The 16715-nt window shown below is 32.5% G+C and overlaps 1 protein-coding gene across 1 annotated transcript in view; it reads left to right on the top strand.

The window, feature by feature from the left end:
* Nucleotides 1-4113: 4113 nt before the first annotated feature.
* The window catches only part of Wdr62 (WD repeat domain 62), a 98450-nt gene continuing 85848 nt past the window's right edge, over nt 4114-16715 (top strand). The window contains exons 1-2 of the mRNA XM_070106182.1: nt 4114-4303; nt 9277-10530. Coding sequence (XP_069962283.1) covers nt 10324-10530 — 207 coding nt within the window. The 5' untranslated portion in view covers nt 4114-4303; nt 9277-10323. The remainder of the gene's footprint in view (nt 4304-9276; nt 10531-16715) is intronic.

Genomic DNA, 16715 nt, shown 5'->3' with positions numbered 1-16715 from the left:
GCCATCGTTGTTGTTGTTTTCATAGTTGCTGTTATTGTCGTCGTAATGTTGTACTCGTTGTCGTCATCATCATCATTGGCGGCGGCGTCCCCATCATTGTCGCCGTTGTTGTCATCAATATCGCCCAGTTGCATGCCGCGTGCAACTTGCAACACTTAATGGCGATTTTCTCTTTGACAACAAACTGAACTCAATTGTCAGCTGCAAATCCATAATATACACATACATTTAACCATTCACTGTGCCAGCTTTTTGTTGCTGTGTTGCCCGTGAACGCAAAATCTTAAAGGTGAAACGTGTTTGGTTACGGATTTGCCTTGACTCCAGCGGGGTTTGCGTTGCGTTCGACTTTCTGTCAAGAAAAATGAAAACTGTGATAGATGACTTGGTTTAATCCACAAATCAAATGTCATAAATATGGAAAAAATCGATCGATTGTAATACTTTATGGGATTGAGTTAAGAAAATATCAAATTTTTTTAAAAAGGTTATCTTCGTACGATTTTAAGGTTGAGGCAAAAGTATTTATAAAAAAAAAAGTTATACTAGGTTAGCTTATGTTGGCTGATCCCTCAACATGTTGTATATGAGCTATCGGCAAAACGCTCTGAACCTAACGCAAATTTGCTTAAGTCCTTTATTTCCATTTACGCTATTACACCTAGATGTCTAAAAGTATGAGATTAGAGAGGTTTGTGCTTTGATCTGGCAAAAGCGGAACATTCGAGGAGGAAATGTTGAAAGGACTCTAGCTCATAACCTTCATCATCAGTTGGCATCCGGTAAGATGTTCAATGTTATCGCATAAATACTGATCGGGACAGTGCTCAGTTAGAACTCCTACAACCATTGAAAGGTGGACTTTGCTGAGAGCGAAGAGTTTACTAGACATCTAACGATTTACCCTGGGCAAGAAGAACCTTGCGCCTGTATAGCTGCTGGTAGTTGATCAACGCTTGCTTGCCCCACTGTTCAGTAGTCGTTCCCATTCCGCAGTTATTGAGACTGAAACACCTTTCCAAGTAAGTTCAACAGCCTTGCAGTTTTCTGCAATACCGCTATTGCCAGGTACCCAAACCAGTCTAACCATATAGTAACTCGATGCTAGAGATAAATCTACATCCATCTTCACTAGTCTGAAGAGCATAGTCAGCGAGCTCAAAGCTAATATCGCAACTCTGCTATCGTAGTAGATAGTCAACACTGAAGTAGTCTTCGCCCCGGAGCAGTAGATTTTCTGGTACCTTTATGGTAGCCAACTCGACCTGGAAGATGCGGCAGTAGTCAGGAAGTCTAAAACTGGAGCTGATGAAAAGTTTCCGACAGCTAGCTTAACTTTTTACCGATTTTAAATGGAACACACCAGACATTTTACATAATAGCCTTGCTCTCGAAGTACTATAATACTTACCCTGTCCTTTAATAGTCCTAAAAATTTTAAAATACTTGTTTACTTACTCAGTAAAAAAAGGGAATTTCAGTGGTTTTGCAAATTTGCCAGATTATATTCCTATTGTATAGTTTTTGAATCACAATTGCGATTTTCTCATGTCATTGTTAGTGATTTTCCAAGCTTCGGAGCTAATCGAAAGCATTCCCAGCCAAGCAATGCGAAGCACTCTTATAACTGAAGTGAGATATTTTTAATTATTATATTATTAACTCCATTAGGCATTACAAATCTGTCTTTTGTATATTTTACAAGAAAATTTTTCATTATTTTTCTATTTTTGGGCCATTACTTTGTAAGCTGATACCGGCACCTGTCTCTCGCTACTATTGTGGGGGCGTCAACGCAGTGCTGATAAATTCAGAAAAATATAAAAAAACAGATGTTGAAAATACTTTGAAAATACATTCACTTCGCGTTGGCACTCTCTCACATTTTCACGCCGCCTGCCTCGCTAACCAGCCGACTGACTGACTTCACCGGCTGGCATCATATAGCGCTGGAAATCGTCACGGTGGGCGTTGTTATAATTTCACACCGCATTGAACTTTCGTTTTCTTTGCACGCCTTCGTACGATTTTCATTTAATTTTTTTTTCTCTCTCGTGAAAATTAGCGGCGAAACGGTTTTATTATGAAAAGTGCAATTTCGCTTAAATGAAAATGATACATTATAAAATATTTTACAAAAATAATGAGATTTTATGCCTTGACTTGGTTTTAATTACTTATTAAAACAAAAAAAAAAAAACCGTTAACTTCGATCGTTCAGTTTGTATGGCAGCTATAGTGATCCGATTTGAACAATTTCGTCGGAGATTACATTATTACGTTAGATAATGATCCATACCGAATATCGTAAGAGTTGGCAATTATAAGGAGAGATCTAGAAAAGAAGATTGAGGAGACCACTTAACTCTCAAGTAGCTTGCGGCCAAAAGATAAAGCTTTAAGCTCAATGAAAATGTCGCGGCAGAATTCTACCGAGTGGACATTCCTTGACCGGATAAAAATCCTTGTCCGTTCCGGCTACGTAGACCCCAAGTCATGGGCATAAAAATAATGATAGTATGGTCATTAAAATTATACATCTATTCTGAGATATTTCGTAAAGATCTAACTCGACCTAAAATAATTATGTTGCAAATGTTGTGAGGTTTATTCAAATACGTCACCGATGACCCATTAAAAACACAATAGATTAGATTGTAGTCTAGTCTTAACTATAGCTCACATTTGATGCTTTCAGAACTTATACATAGGTCTTTGAAAAGACCTTTCATAACGTTTTCAACGACTGAAAAGAATTGGATTGAGTACTTCAATCCAGTTTTCAGTGATTTATTCTCTTAAAAATTTCGACTAATTATAGTTGTAAGTCACAATTGTTGCTCCAATTCTTTAAGTAAAAAGTGTTGAAGCGCTAACAGAATACATTTTTTTCTTCCAACAAATCATATTTAGATCAATTTAGTGTGCATTAAAAATTCAAGTTCAACGCACGCCACGTTTCCACATACAATTAATGCAATTGCAATACCAAATAAACAATTGGTTTCTTGTTATAAAAGCAAATGCCACTTAAGCAAGAAGCAATAACTAGACATTAACAAAAAAACAAAAAAAAACAAAAAATCACACGAACAAACAAGAAACAGTAGTGAAAGAGCGCGAGAAAGACTTTCGCAATAAAAAAGCGGCTCCGAACAGTTTCAAGTGTTTGTGGAACGCACAGCTGATCGCGCGAACCACGAACGCTTAGAAGAGACAAACGAGCCACCACACAGCAGAGCGACTGTAAACGGAGAAGAGCATAAAACCTTTTCCATTTGTATGTGTTTGTTTGGGGTGCAACTTTCTTCAACGCCAAGCTCACCTAACTCATTTGTTTGCTGTTCCCAGCGGCAAAAGTCAAGCCTTCTAATGTGAACGTGTTGCTCTGGAGAGCTTCACACTGCAAATTTCCTAACGCGCACAGCGCGGAGCACAATTTCTGTTGCGCTTATTGTTGTTGCACTACACTCCACTCCGCTATTTGTTTTTGCGTTGCGGTCGCAACGCGTTCCCGCAGTTTGCGTGATCTGTGCTTGAATGAAAAGCTGCGGTGATGATGTGGAAAAAGTGTGAGCGCGCGCATATGTGTGTATGTGTGTTTTTGAGTGTGCGCATTGTTCGCCTGCTTGTGGAGCTCCATTTCAAGCGATTCCTTTTTTTTTTCATTGTTAGTTTTGTATAATTTTATTTAAATTTTTATACTTTTTTTCACTTACACGCAAACCGCTCAGTGTTGCTCTTTTGTGACGCTGTGCAGGCAAGGAAGGCATATTTTTTCGGCGCTGGAGTTTATTTGCTGCATCAGTGTTTTTTTTTTTCAACATTCAGTTTCCTATTTTCAAGCATTTTTCTGCCCGCTCACTCGAGACGATCGCGCTCTGTTGTTGTCTCCCCAACTTTTGTTGTTGTGTTTTTTTTTTACTATTGTTGTATTCCTTTTACTTTGCGCTGTTGTTGTTGCTGTTTTGTGGCGCTGTTGTTGTGACTGTGTCTGCTCTGTGTTCGTTTGCTCTGGCTCTGGCGTTTGGTGGCACGACGCGGCTTGGCCAGCTGAAAATGTGGCGCTTGTTGCCTACTAGTCGCTGATACTAACGATCAGTTGGCCGCCTGTGTTTGTTTGCCTCAGACTCATTTCGAATTCACACGAGCAGTGCTGTGTACGCGCGCCGGTACTCGATTCTCTGATCTATGGTACTCTACTACCAAACGTGGCCATTTATACTATATATTTGCTATGCCTAGTGTCTCACCGCCTACCGCCTACAAATTGGCCGTATATTTGTTGAAAAATTAAAAATCGGTAAAAACAACAGTAACAGTGAATTTTCGGCGCTGCTTAAACGCTTTGCCTTGCGAACGCTTGAATGCTGGCGAATTTGGTGCTGTGAAAAATGCCGAAAAATTATTTGAAAATTTTTTATGAAATTTAAAAATATTTCTTTGCTTATTTCAACGATTTGAGCGTTGTTAAAAATAATCAGCAAGTGTATATGTGAAATATTATAAATATTTATCTGTATTGGAAAAGTGTAAAAATTTAATTTTTTAAGTAAAAAAAAAAAACAGAAAAAGCACTTGCGTTACAAAACCGCTGTAAACGGCGTTTTAATTGGATTGCATAGCGTTTTTGTTGTTGCTGCTGTTTATGTTTTTTACTATAATGAACGTTTGAACTATTTTATTTTTTGTTGGATTTGTTTTTTTTTTTTTGTTGTGATTTTTCGCGTATTGCCTATACATTGTTATTCGCTTTGTGATTTTCGCAATTTTCATTATTTTTCTCACTCACAGGCGTAAAATATGCAGGTGCTGGCATTACTGTTTCGATTTGTTGTTGCCTTTTTTCATACTTTTGCTTCTTTTCTCATAGCTTAAAATCACTCGTATTAATGTTCATTCTTATTCTTCCTATTTATCGCCCTTTGCAAACAATTTGCTTTGTTCCGCGTTCAGATTGTTTGTAGCTTGTTTTTTTGCTTTTGTTGTTGTTTTTTTTAACCTTTTTTTGTTGTTCGGTTTTTGTTGTTTCTTTTCTGCAAACCTTTCCAAAGTTTTTTGCTTAAGCCGCTGTGTTGTGATTTTTATATTTTCCAATTGTTACTGTTGTTTTTGTATTTTTTTTTTTGTTTGTGGTTTTGTACATTTTACAATTATTATGTGTCTTGTATTTTGTTGTTGATTTTCGCAGTGACCTCGATTTTCTGATGTGTGTGAGTGTTTTTAGTTTGTTTTGCTACTTGTTGTTGTGGTTATTATACAACAAATGTCGTTTGATGGCTATGCTTTTGACACCGTCACCGTCAGCGTCGCCATGTTTGTTCGATTGCTGTCAAGCGGAAAATATGGAAAAATGTGTGTGTTTCCTAACGACCATTGCGGTTGTTGCCAATAAAGGGAGAGATAAAGGCTTACAGATATTTTATTTTTTTTCAAAATTTATTATATTTTATTATATATTTTATACAATTTGCTTTAAAATTTAATAATAATAATTACTACAATAGAAAAACATTATGCAGTGCATATGTTAAAAAATGCGAAGAAAATAATAATTTCTAAATAAATGGCAACCCTATACAAATTATTAAATAAAAAAACTCATATAATAAACATCTTTTCAAATCTCCTTGTTACAAAAAATTTAAAAAATATTTTCCCCTCATTTAAGAACCACCGTATTAATACATATGTATCTCTCCAAAATCAACGCCCGAAATACTTTGAGGTCTATTGACTTCGTCGACGTTCTACATATGTTTATTTGTATTTGTCATTGACCAAAATTCTCATTAAACGCTAGAACATGTTTCCAAAAGCAGCAAACATGCAACGTACTACAAATACGCGCTTGCAACATTGTGGATTTTCAACTCAACTCGAGTGCTGAATCAGATGTGTGCAGTTTTTTCTTCTTTGAATTAAACTATGTGTATATATGGGTGGAAAAATCGAGAGCTAAAAAAATTGTTTAAGAAAAAAACGTTTTCCAGTTAAAAGCGTGGTTTTGGCATTAAAATTTGAGGTTTCAGCGCTTTTTGCTTTTAATGTCGGTTTCTGAATAGTCTTAACCGTTAAACAAAAATTTGATTACTCAAAAGTAAATAAAAAAAAAATTAATTACAATAATAACATAAACAATTTTTAATAAAAATAAATAAATTAAAAAAATTATTTTATAATATCGTAAAAAAAAAAATAATAAGTAAAAAAATTAACAAGTAACCTATTAATTATAATACATTAGTAAATATTAATACATAAAATGTATTCATATTGATAATTTTTTTTTTCATTTTCACCAGTATACAGTTTTATTAGTTTAAAAAAATTATTAAAAAATTTAATTAATTTTTACTTAGTAAAATTTGTACGTACTAACGAAAATATTTTTTCCGCCTTTTCACCAGTCTCCCTTCTTATTAATTTTAAAATTGAAAAAAAAAACTAATAAATAATTAAAATAAAATAAATAAGAAGTAACAGTTTTATAAAATAAAAATAATAATTGAATAATAATTTATAAAAAAATAGCTCAATAGCTAATTAATAAACTTAAAAATAATTACCAGCCAATAAAATTTATTTATTTTGATAAAAATAATTTTTTTTTTAATTTTCACCAGTCTCTATTTTTATTAGTTTTAAAATTAAAAAAAAAATTATAAAAAAATTTAATTAAAAAAATGTACTAAATTAAATATTTAATAGTAAAATTCGTTCATACTAAGTAAATATTTTGTCTCTTCACCTAGCCTCTATTTTTATTAACGTACTAAAAAATATTAATTTGAAAAAATAATTAAAATTTGTTAACATTGATTTATTAATTTTTTTCATTTTCACCAGTCTCTATTTTTATTTAAAATTCATTTAAAATGTGTTTAACAAAACAAGTATTTATTTAAAAAATAAAAAAAATTTTACTACGCAATTTTTGCTCTTTGGCGCGTTTCCACTTGATTGAGCTGTAAACTACGCAACCGCACAAAGGTTAAAGAAATATTGAAACACAGCAGGCGATGGCGATTTGGTCATCAAATACACACAAATACACGAAAACTGATTGAAACACTAAATTTCATAGAGAAAGTGAAATTGGGAAACAAATAAAGCTTAAAAGCCAAGCTAAAACAAAACCCTCAGTTTACTCAACCCAACGGCGAAATGTAATGAATCGATTTACCTATAACCAAAAGTTTTTATGTACATACATATGTATGTGTGTTTGTTTGTATGTATGCATGAAGGTCATTGCGTCTGAATAAATGATATATGGCTTTTGATATTTTACTTATCATTTTTTGCTACAAACTCTTTTTTTTTGCAATATTATTTTCCTAATGTTTTCAACCGACTAAAAAGAAATGAAATTACTACTTATCAACAATGAAAGGAAAAACGCACAGAAAAAAAACACACACAAAGTAATGAATTCGCTTGAAGAATATATGTATACAATTTTCAAATAAAAAAGAAGCGTTTGCATGTTTTCGAAAGTCACGAGATGAAATGACATGCAATACATATTCCAAATGATCAATATACCGATTGCAGACATTGACATTCAAAGTTATGCGGCAACAAACTCAGCCCATCAGTCATGATTGTTTAACTCTTCTACTTTTAGAATATTTTTAAGCCTACAATAAAGAGTTCTTCTCAAAATTTTCATAAATCGAGTTAAGTTGTTTTGTCTTGAAACCTACAGCAAATATTGTGTACATATGTTTCTTTTAGTCCCTAATCAATAAACGTAGTTGTAAGCTAAGGCTACAAAGGTGAAGGAAAGCGCAAGTGACTTCGAATTTTCGCTGATAACAAAAAAAAAAAAGAAACCCGAAATCAAAAGAGAATAAAAAAATTAGTCAAAAACATCTGTAGAGAGTTTCCCTGTAGAGAAATCATGGAGAATGTCTAATCTGAGTCTAAATATTAAAAGTGTTGTAGTAAACAAAACGACTTTGTATTTGTGTCCTAATCACATTAGGTAGTGGTGGAAACTATTAAAGTTCTCAAAGAAAATATTTTCCTTTGGGTTTAACAAAAAGCTTCAAAAATACTAATAAACAATTAATATTAATATTTCTTCTGAGAAGCAATTTTTTTTTTTTTTTTTAAACACAATAAGCTAGAAATAATTTTTCGCAAATTTTAAGCCAATAGTTAGATATTTTTTGATTTTTTAAGATCTTTTTTAAGAGTTCTGAACGTTTTTTTTATTTTAATTTTTCTTAAAATTTTTTTTTAATTTTTTTAAAACTTTTTGTTATTTAATTTTTTTAAAACTTTTTTTTTTAATTTTTCTGAAAGTTTATTTCAATTTTCCCTTTTTTTAAATTTTTCTAAAACTTTTTTTTAAATTTTTCTGAAAGTTTATTTTTTAATTTTTATGAAAGTTTTTGTCTTTTAAATTTTTCTTAAAGTTGTAATCGCATACATTTATCCAGTTATATTTAGAAATTTGTATAAATATTTTGTAAGATTTAAGTATATAATTTTTTTTTCATTAGTTTTCTTAATTTTTGTTTTACAAATTTTTTTTAAATAATTGTATAAATAGAATAAAATTAAAAGAAAATTTAGTTGGCAACTCTGTTTAAATTAATACTGTTTATACATAAGTCTCGTCTCTTGATTTTCTTTAAATTAGCACCTTATTTTTTATATTATATTTTGGTCCTTACACACCAACCTTCACACATAAGTCTTATACTATTTAGAGGCTTTGTGGAAATTAGTTTTGTTTATCAACTTTAAGCTGCGATTCAGCTATTGATGCTTACCGCTCTACATCACACATCGTTGGTACCCTCTTCACTACAGCTCTGCTTGCATATTCCTTACAAAGACAGACCATGTGATTATATTAAATATGTATATTTTTCCATACATATATGTATGTATGTAAATACATTTCTGCATATGCACATGTCTACTCTCAAAAGTTTTGTGCTTATCATTTTAGTCTTACGCTCTGCTTCGTTACTCTCTTCTACCCTCTCTTTTCTACAGACCGTGCCGCGCTACTGCTTGTATTTTGTTAATTTGTATTTATTTGTTTTTGTTTTCTCCTACCTTGTCTTTTACCTTACGTTCTTGCCATTCACTTGTACTTTTGCTGATTATTATTATTATTTATCGCTTCCATTTGGCACAATTCACTATCCGCGCTCGCAGCGTAACAAGCAAAACAAGCGTGATGCAAAGTTTATAAAAAATAAAATTAAATTAAAAAAATCATAATTTTTATTTGCACTTTCAATTTGAATATAGTAAAAGCAGTAGCCGTTGAGCTCCCCTCGGCGCATGATCGCCGCGATATTCAATTACTGATACGCCACGGTGGGGAGACTAACTGCAAACCGCTATGTTTGAGGTAAAAATATAAATATTTACATACATATATATATACAATACATGTGTATGTGTGTGTAAGGTACAACAATAACCGTCGCCACTCAGTCATCACCGCGGATCGTGTCCGGCGTTAATTTCTGCCTAAGATTACCTCACAGCACAATTGCAATTGGAACGTGCGGCACTGTGGTGCGGCACGCAGGGGTGCATTTCACGGTTCGCGTAGTTAGAATTTACCGATTCCGACGATTGTGTATGCTTACGGTGGTGTGCCTAATTTGTTTGTTGTTATGTTTTTCTTTTGAATATTTTTTTTTGCGTTGCTACAGTGTTGTGATATAAATAGCATAATGTGGAAATATTAAAAATAAAATATCAGTAAATTAAAAAATAAACCTAGTGTGTGACTGGGATACAATTCATAAAACTGCGTCTCTCTACAAAATCTACTTTATTGTTGTGTGCGTAAATGTAGCAGCTGCTTACACAAGCTCTGCAACGTGTACTTACTTACCTGGCCACCGCTGTACCAGCAGCCAGCCCACCTGACAGTCGCAAACACTTGTGTAAACACACTTGCATGCGCCCGCTGCAGTCTCGCTTTGCGTTCGTTCGCCATCGCCACCACCGTTATCAATGCGCGCTTCAATGCCGTCAATTAAAAAAACGCCATACAAATTTGTCGTCACCGCAATGCCAAACGCTTTTAAGTGCTACAACAGCAACAATATTATTCATAATAAAAATTGTTTATAGAAAGTAAACGAAAAAGCTGAGAAGAAGCGCGCAAATACAAATTCCCCGCTTCGCTCAAGCAAGTGCGCCTTTTTTTATGTAAATACAAAATACATACTTACATATGAGTTTGTATGTGAGTTTGCTTGTGCTTTTGTAAATTAATTTTAAGTGCATAATTTGTTTTCTTGCGTTGTTGTGTGTGTTTTTCTATTTTTGCTGTTGAAAATGCATACCCGCATACGTGCACCGTCTTTGCCGCAACTTTGCTCTGCGCATACACCACCCTCCACACCTTGCACGCCGCCCATCTATGGCAGCGTTGGCAACTTCGCCAACTTTGGCAACTCATGCACAGCGCTGCATTCGCCGTTCTCAGCGTCGTCGCTCTCGCTATCGCCTAAATTCCCAGCGAATTATGTCAGAAGCGAAAAGGTAAGTGATCACGAAGATAAAAGAATAGTAAAAAAAAACCAAAATAAACAAATTCGGCAAAAAACAAATCTAAAAGTTGCGAAAAATAAATAAGCGGTATGAAAATTATTTTTAATTTTTGATTTAGGAGCAAAATACAAATTTACAAAATAAACCAAACTGCGTACAATTCTTTAAAATAGATATAATAGATAAAATTGTTATCTAAAGATAAAATCTCCAGTTCTTTTTTGGGTATTATACTAAAGCGAATATTTTTCTACGTGCTTTTCTGCCAAAAATTTTGCTTTTTACAATATATCACGAAGCTTGTAACACGCAGAAGGAAATATTGGAGACCCTATAAAATACAAATATAAACGATCAGCATGACGAGCTGAGTCGATTTAGCCATGTTCATCTGTCTGTCCGTCTGTATTTATATATATACTAGTTCTCAGTTTTTGAGATGTCGACTTGAAATTTTGCATCCGTCTTTTTCTCACCAAGAAGCTGCTCATTTCGGATATCGGATCATTATAGCATGCAGCTGCCATACAAATTGGACGATCGAAATCAAGTGCTTGTATGGAAAAACCTTATCTAAAGATATATCCTAACAGCAGCGCGTATTTCCTAAGACAATGATGCAATCTCCGAAAAAATTGTTCAGATCGGACCACTGCAGCATGTAGCTGCCATTCAAATCTGCGATCCAAATCAAGACAAAGATCTTTTTATACGCTTTCATGCTTTAAGAAATACATCGGTGAAGGATATTACAGATTCCCCACAACCGAAGTTAACGTTTATTTATTTTTTATGATTTTTTTTCTATTAAATTTTTTGTTTTCTTATTTTCGTAATATACATCGAAATATTTTTTTTATTATTTCTTTTTTTTTGCTTATTTTCGTAATAAATATCGAAATTTTTTTTTCTTATTTTTTTTTTTTTTTTAATAATGTTTTTTATCTTTAGAACATTTTCACACGTTTTATAATTATTTTAGTACTTAGTCATTTAGACAACGTAATCGTTCTCTTTAAGTATTTGAAGTTCTCGGCACTTAAAAAAGTAACACTTGTTATCATTTATTTTTACTAATTTTTTTCACAACTTGACCTTTAAATAGTGTTCATTCAGTTTATCTCATATTTTTATCAAGCCATATTTGATGTATAAGTGATGATGGTCATTGAACGATGGTCGAGTGTAGTAAAAACGATTTGATCTAAAAAATTTGTTAGTATTAGGTTGTATGCTTTTTAAAATCTCGACCATCGAGGCTCTACCGTATGTTGTGAAATACTTTCTTTCGTATGTTATAAAAATTTAAGTCCTGTTTTTTTTTTAAGTTTTTGTCTTTGCAATTTTTCTAAAAGTTGTTAGCGCATACATTTGTCCAGTTATATTTAGAAGCCCGAGTTATTGAAAGTATATTAAATATTTTGTAAAATTTAAGTATATATATATATAATTTTTTTTCTTAATTGTTTTTTACTAAAAATTTTTAAAAATAATTGTGAAAACAACATAAAATTAAAAGAAAATTTAGTTGGCAACTCTGTTTAAAATAATATTGTTTATATATAAGTTTCGTCTCTTGATTTTCTTTAAATTATCACCTAATATAAAAAGAAATTGCTCCTACACACCAACCTTCACACATAAGTATTTCACTATTTAGCAGCTTTGTGGGAATTAGTTTTGTTGATCAACTTTAAGCTGCGATTCATCAATTGATGCAAATATACAACAAAGTTTTCGAGTGGACTCTATACTAGAGTCGTGTTATGACAGCTTGTTCTTATATTCCTCTGGATTTGCTAGTCTAATCTTGTTAAAGCACTTGTTTTGTTCGATTCGCCATTAAGAAGCTAAGGAATTTTTATGAATTCACAAAACTGTCCTCCTACATTCGAATTCAAATGCGACCGATTTTCTGATCCTCGGGTCCGCGATATCTTAAAAAATGTTTTCTGTTGTCCTTTTTCAAAACCCTTATAAAAAATAAGTATGAAATTAAACAACATGAAAAATGTTTTCGTAGAGACAGCACGCATTATCTAAATAGTTTTGGTAAAAACTGTTGAAGACGAAATGTTCGGGCATGTCTAATCTATTAACTGAAGACAGCATTATTATAACAAAGCAATGTTTTGGATATTTTAAGTAACTAAAAGCTTAATACTTTCCAACAATCGAAACGAATTTCTGATTTTTCTGTTTTATTAGTTCTACGAGAAAGCATTATGTAGATATGCTTGTAATATACACTCAAGATCAACCTGAATCGGATAGCTTCATATGAACTGCATTTGCAAACTGAATCGATAAACATTTTTTTCTAGATTGGTGTAACCTTTTTTATGTTCGTGTTTGATCTCCATATATCAATTAGTATATGTTGTTGTGCCAGGTGTTTGTTCATTACGCCAAAAGTTTATCAGTTGATTTTTATATATTAGGTTAATGAACCCATAGCGCGTTCCCTGAATCGAATTTTTAAGTTTCGCAAACAGAAAAAAGGGTCAGAAAGCCACAGAGTTAGCTCGGTCAAATTTGATCTTAATGTTGAGTCTCTGCGATTTTATTTACTAGTTATTAGTATAATATAAATATTAAGTTCTAGCAGAATATACTAACTGTTGAAATTTTTTCGAACAATGTAAGAGTGCGTAAAATTCGCTTAAGAGATTTTCTGCAGTTGTTATATATTTCCAAAATTCGGAGTAAATAATTCAAACGAAGGGTGTAGTCTCAGTTAATTTTATACTTTGGAAAAACGTATCCTCGTAGATGAGTTCCACTTTTAGTCGTCCGATTTTGTATTGTAATCGAATTTCTGATTAATATGTTTCAGGTGTTTAAAAAATACGAAACTCCCTACCAAAAAGTACCGTTAAAATCCTTTAATGTCAATGACGTGTTCTTTACACCTCACATATATTTATTTACACTGTTTTCTACAAAGTAATCGCATGCTCTCATTAACGAAATTAGATGGTGTAATCGATAATTACAGTAAAGAGAATTCCAACCTACCGGTTAATCACTCATTTAGCAAAATCGCTAACTTATATTGATAAATCTGCTAGAATCGTGCGATTCGCAGCTACAGCAGAATTATTCGAAAAGTTCAAGGTGAACGCATTAGAATTAGAATTGCAGTTTCGCACGCAAATTTCATAATTTCCGCGAGGCGCGCGTTGGGAGACGTCTCCTCACAACACCAAGCGAAATCTCTCATTCACCAGCAATGGCTAAAGAATTAATGATGTTATTTACATAGCCGCACACATACATACGTACATACTTCTATTGCCATTCTCGTTTGCAAGCATTTGTGTGGCTTGTTGCAAGTGGGTATGAGACTGTTGCAATTAACAACACCACCTTTCATTTTCAATTTTCTCATGGAATGCAACAACATAAGTGAGCATTTAGCATTTAACTATTTATGAATATACTACATAAACGCTCACTTATACATATTATTATATGTCTATATATATGTGTCTGTGAAATGTTTGCGGCGGCCCAATGTTGCAAGGTATGCATGTCTACCGTGCATAGAAGTACAGAAATAATTTGATTGCAGCAACAATGTAAATTTCTGGGAGGGACACTGACGTTGCACATGCACCGACTCGCTGGCTGCTAGCGCTGTCTGCGTCTGCTTTTTAGAGCAGAAACAATTTTCATTTGCAAATCTTTCGAAAATATTTTTTTTTTCAGCGTACATTTTCGGCCTGGCTTTGCTCTTGTTGAAACCAAAAAAAAAAATAAGAAGGAGGCTTCAACGTCGCTCGCTGCCTAATCGGCTTTAAGTTTTTTGCCTTTGTTAGTTTTGTTCTACCCATTTATATTTATATGTATATGTATGTAATTACATATGCATATTTTTCGACTCCCCCTTCGACTTGGTATGCAGATGTTGCACGCTTCTGCCTTCGCTTGGCTGTTCGTTCTCTGCTTTCTTGCTGCAATTTTTCTTGGTGGTGCATGCAGGTTTTCCCAAATACTTGTGTTCACAAGTGAATGTGTGTGCATATAGACGTGTATACATATTTTTTCAAGTCGAATGGATAGAATAATTGCTTGCATGCACCGGCTGTTGCATGGGCACAGTGTGTAGTGCGTGTTAAATATTTGGTAAAAATTTTTTTTTGGTACTAAAATGCAGAACTTATTCAATTATTTATTACTTAACTTCTTAAAATTTTTTCTAAAAATTGTACTTAAAAAAAAATTTTTTTTAATAAAATAAAACATATAATGTAAAATAGACATCCACTTTTTTTTGTCAATTTGTAATATTTTTCCGTATAATAATATTAGAAAAAACATTTTACTATTTTGTTTATATGACACTATGAGAAAAAAAAATTTGGAAAAATTAAAAAAAAAATGTTTTAATTAAGAACCCAGTTTCTAACGTTAAAATTAATATTTGGTAAAAATTAAAAATACAATGTCTTAATATAAAATTAATAAAAATTGTTTTTGGTTTGTTTTGAAAAAAGAATATATTAGAAAAATTAGAAAAAAATGTTATTTTCTAACACATTTCCCTGGCATTAAAAAATTTGTTTTATTTTTGGTAAAATTTGTTTAATAATATTTCTTAATATATAAAGTCTATAGAATTTTTTTGTTACAGTTTTAGATTATTTTTGAATATATTTTTAAAAATTTACTTTTATTTTTTTCAACATAAATAAAGTTTTGATTAAGGATTATTTTCGAATCTTCAGTGCTATTAATTTTTAAATTTACTTTAAAAAATTTACTATTGCTTACTTTTTTCAATACAAATAAAGTTTTGACTATTGTTTTCAAAACCTCAATGCTTTCTATAATTATAATTTTGTTTTTTGTATATTTTCTATGCATTTTAATACATTTTTTTTTGTAATTTTTTTACTTTTAATTTATAACTTTTTTACTATTCATTTATTTTAATTCTTTATTTTTTCTTATTTCTACTTTTTTCATATTTTTTATTTCTTATTTTATGTAAAACTTATCATTTATTTTATTAAATATATGGGAAAAAGAATATATTTTTATTGTTTTTATTATCTATCCATAGAAATTTAAAGTAATGTTTTAATTTTTATATTCCCAAAACTTTTATTTAAAAATTCCGATTTCAAAAATTCTCAAAACGCAAAAGCGCTCCTAATGCTGTTACTACTGTACATACATTTTCTGTTTTCCGACTTATTTAGATATAATGACTTGAGATAGATTTTGAAAATATGAAAAAAACTTAAAAAGACTTAAACACAAACTCATATAAGAAATTAGTAACTTATTTCCTTTTTTATATTTTTTTTAATATATATTTATTTCCACAAATTTTTAGCAATTCCGTAAAAATTGATGCACATTTTCACTACCGTCACCCCACTGTATATCGCCACCCCAGCCATAATGTTGCCTTAATCAAAGTTGGCGCATTGCCCAGCTTTGGAATTTCTGTTGCTTGTTATGCGCCTCTGACATACGCTGCATTTTCGCTGCCTGCAACACATTATCACTGTCGCGGCTGCTACTGCGCTTTATGCGGCAAGCCTCTACTCCGCCCAAACAATGCTCTCCTTTCAAGTGTATACCTAATTGTTATGGCATAAATCTTCGCAGCGACCCACAGCGCCGAATGCCACTTGCCACACAGCACTTTGCTTCCTCTTCCACAAAAGTGAGTTGCACTTTTACCACAATTCCTGCAAAATACACCTACACATACTCACATACACATTGTACATATGGTTGGCTTCATTATAACTCAGCTAATTTAGTTTTCCTGGCATTTCTTTGCCAATTTAACAGCGCCATACGAAAATTGTATGCTTTTCTTCTCTATTTCTTTTTATTTTGGTATTCACTTGACTTGCGCGTAATGAAAATGAAAGGAAAAATGCATCATTGCAATTTCCCTTTTCACATGTGAAGCAATTGCTGCCACAAAAAACACGCACACCATGCAGACTTCCCCTCCACCCTCCTCACTCCTTACTTAGTGACTTACCCACTCGCTGTGGCTGCTGCGGTGTTCAGCGTTAATTTTTCGTTGTCATGCTATGGTGAAGCTGGTGGTAAAGAGAGGGGCGCATACCTTGGCATGAATTGTGAATATTTGCTGAAGATTGCCATCAGTTGCCAACGCTTGAGTGACTATCTTCCTGGCTCGAATG

Source organism: Bactrocera oleae, chromosome 3, assembly GCF_042242935.1.
Source record: "Bactrocera oleae isolate idBacOlea1 chromosome 3, idBacOlea1, whole genome shotgun sequence".
Lineage (NCBI taxonomy): Eukaryota > Metazoa > Arthropoda > Insecta > Diptera > Tephritidae > Bactrocera > Bactrocera oleae.
Note: the sequence above shows the minus strand (reverse complement) of the source record. Positions and strands in the feature narration are given on the sequence as shown.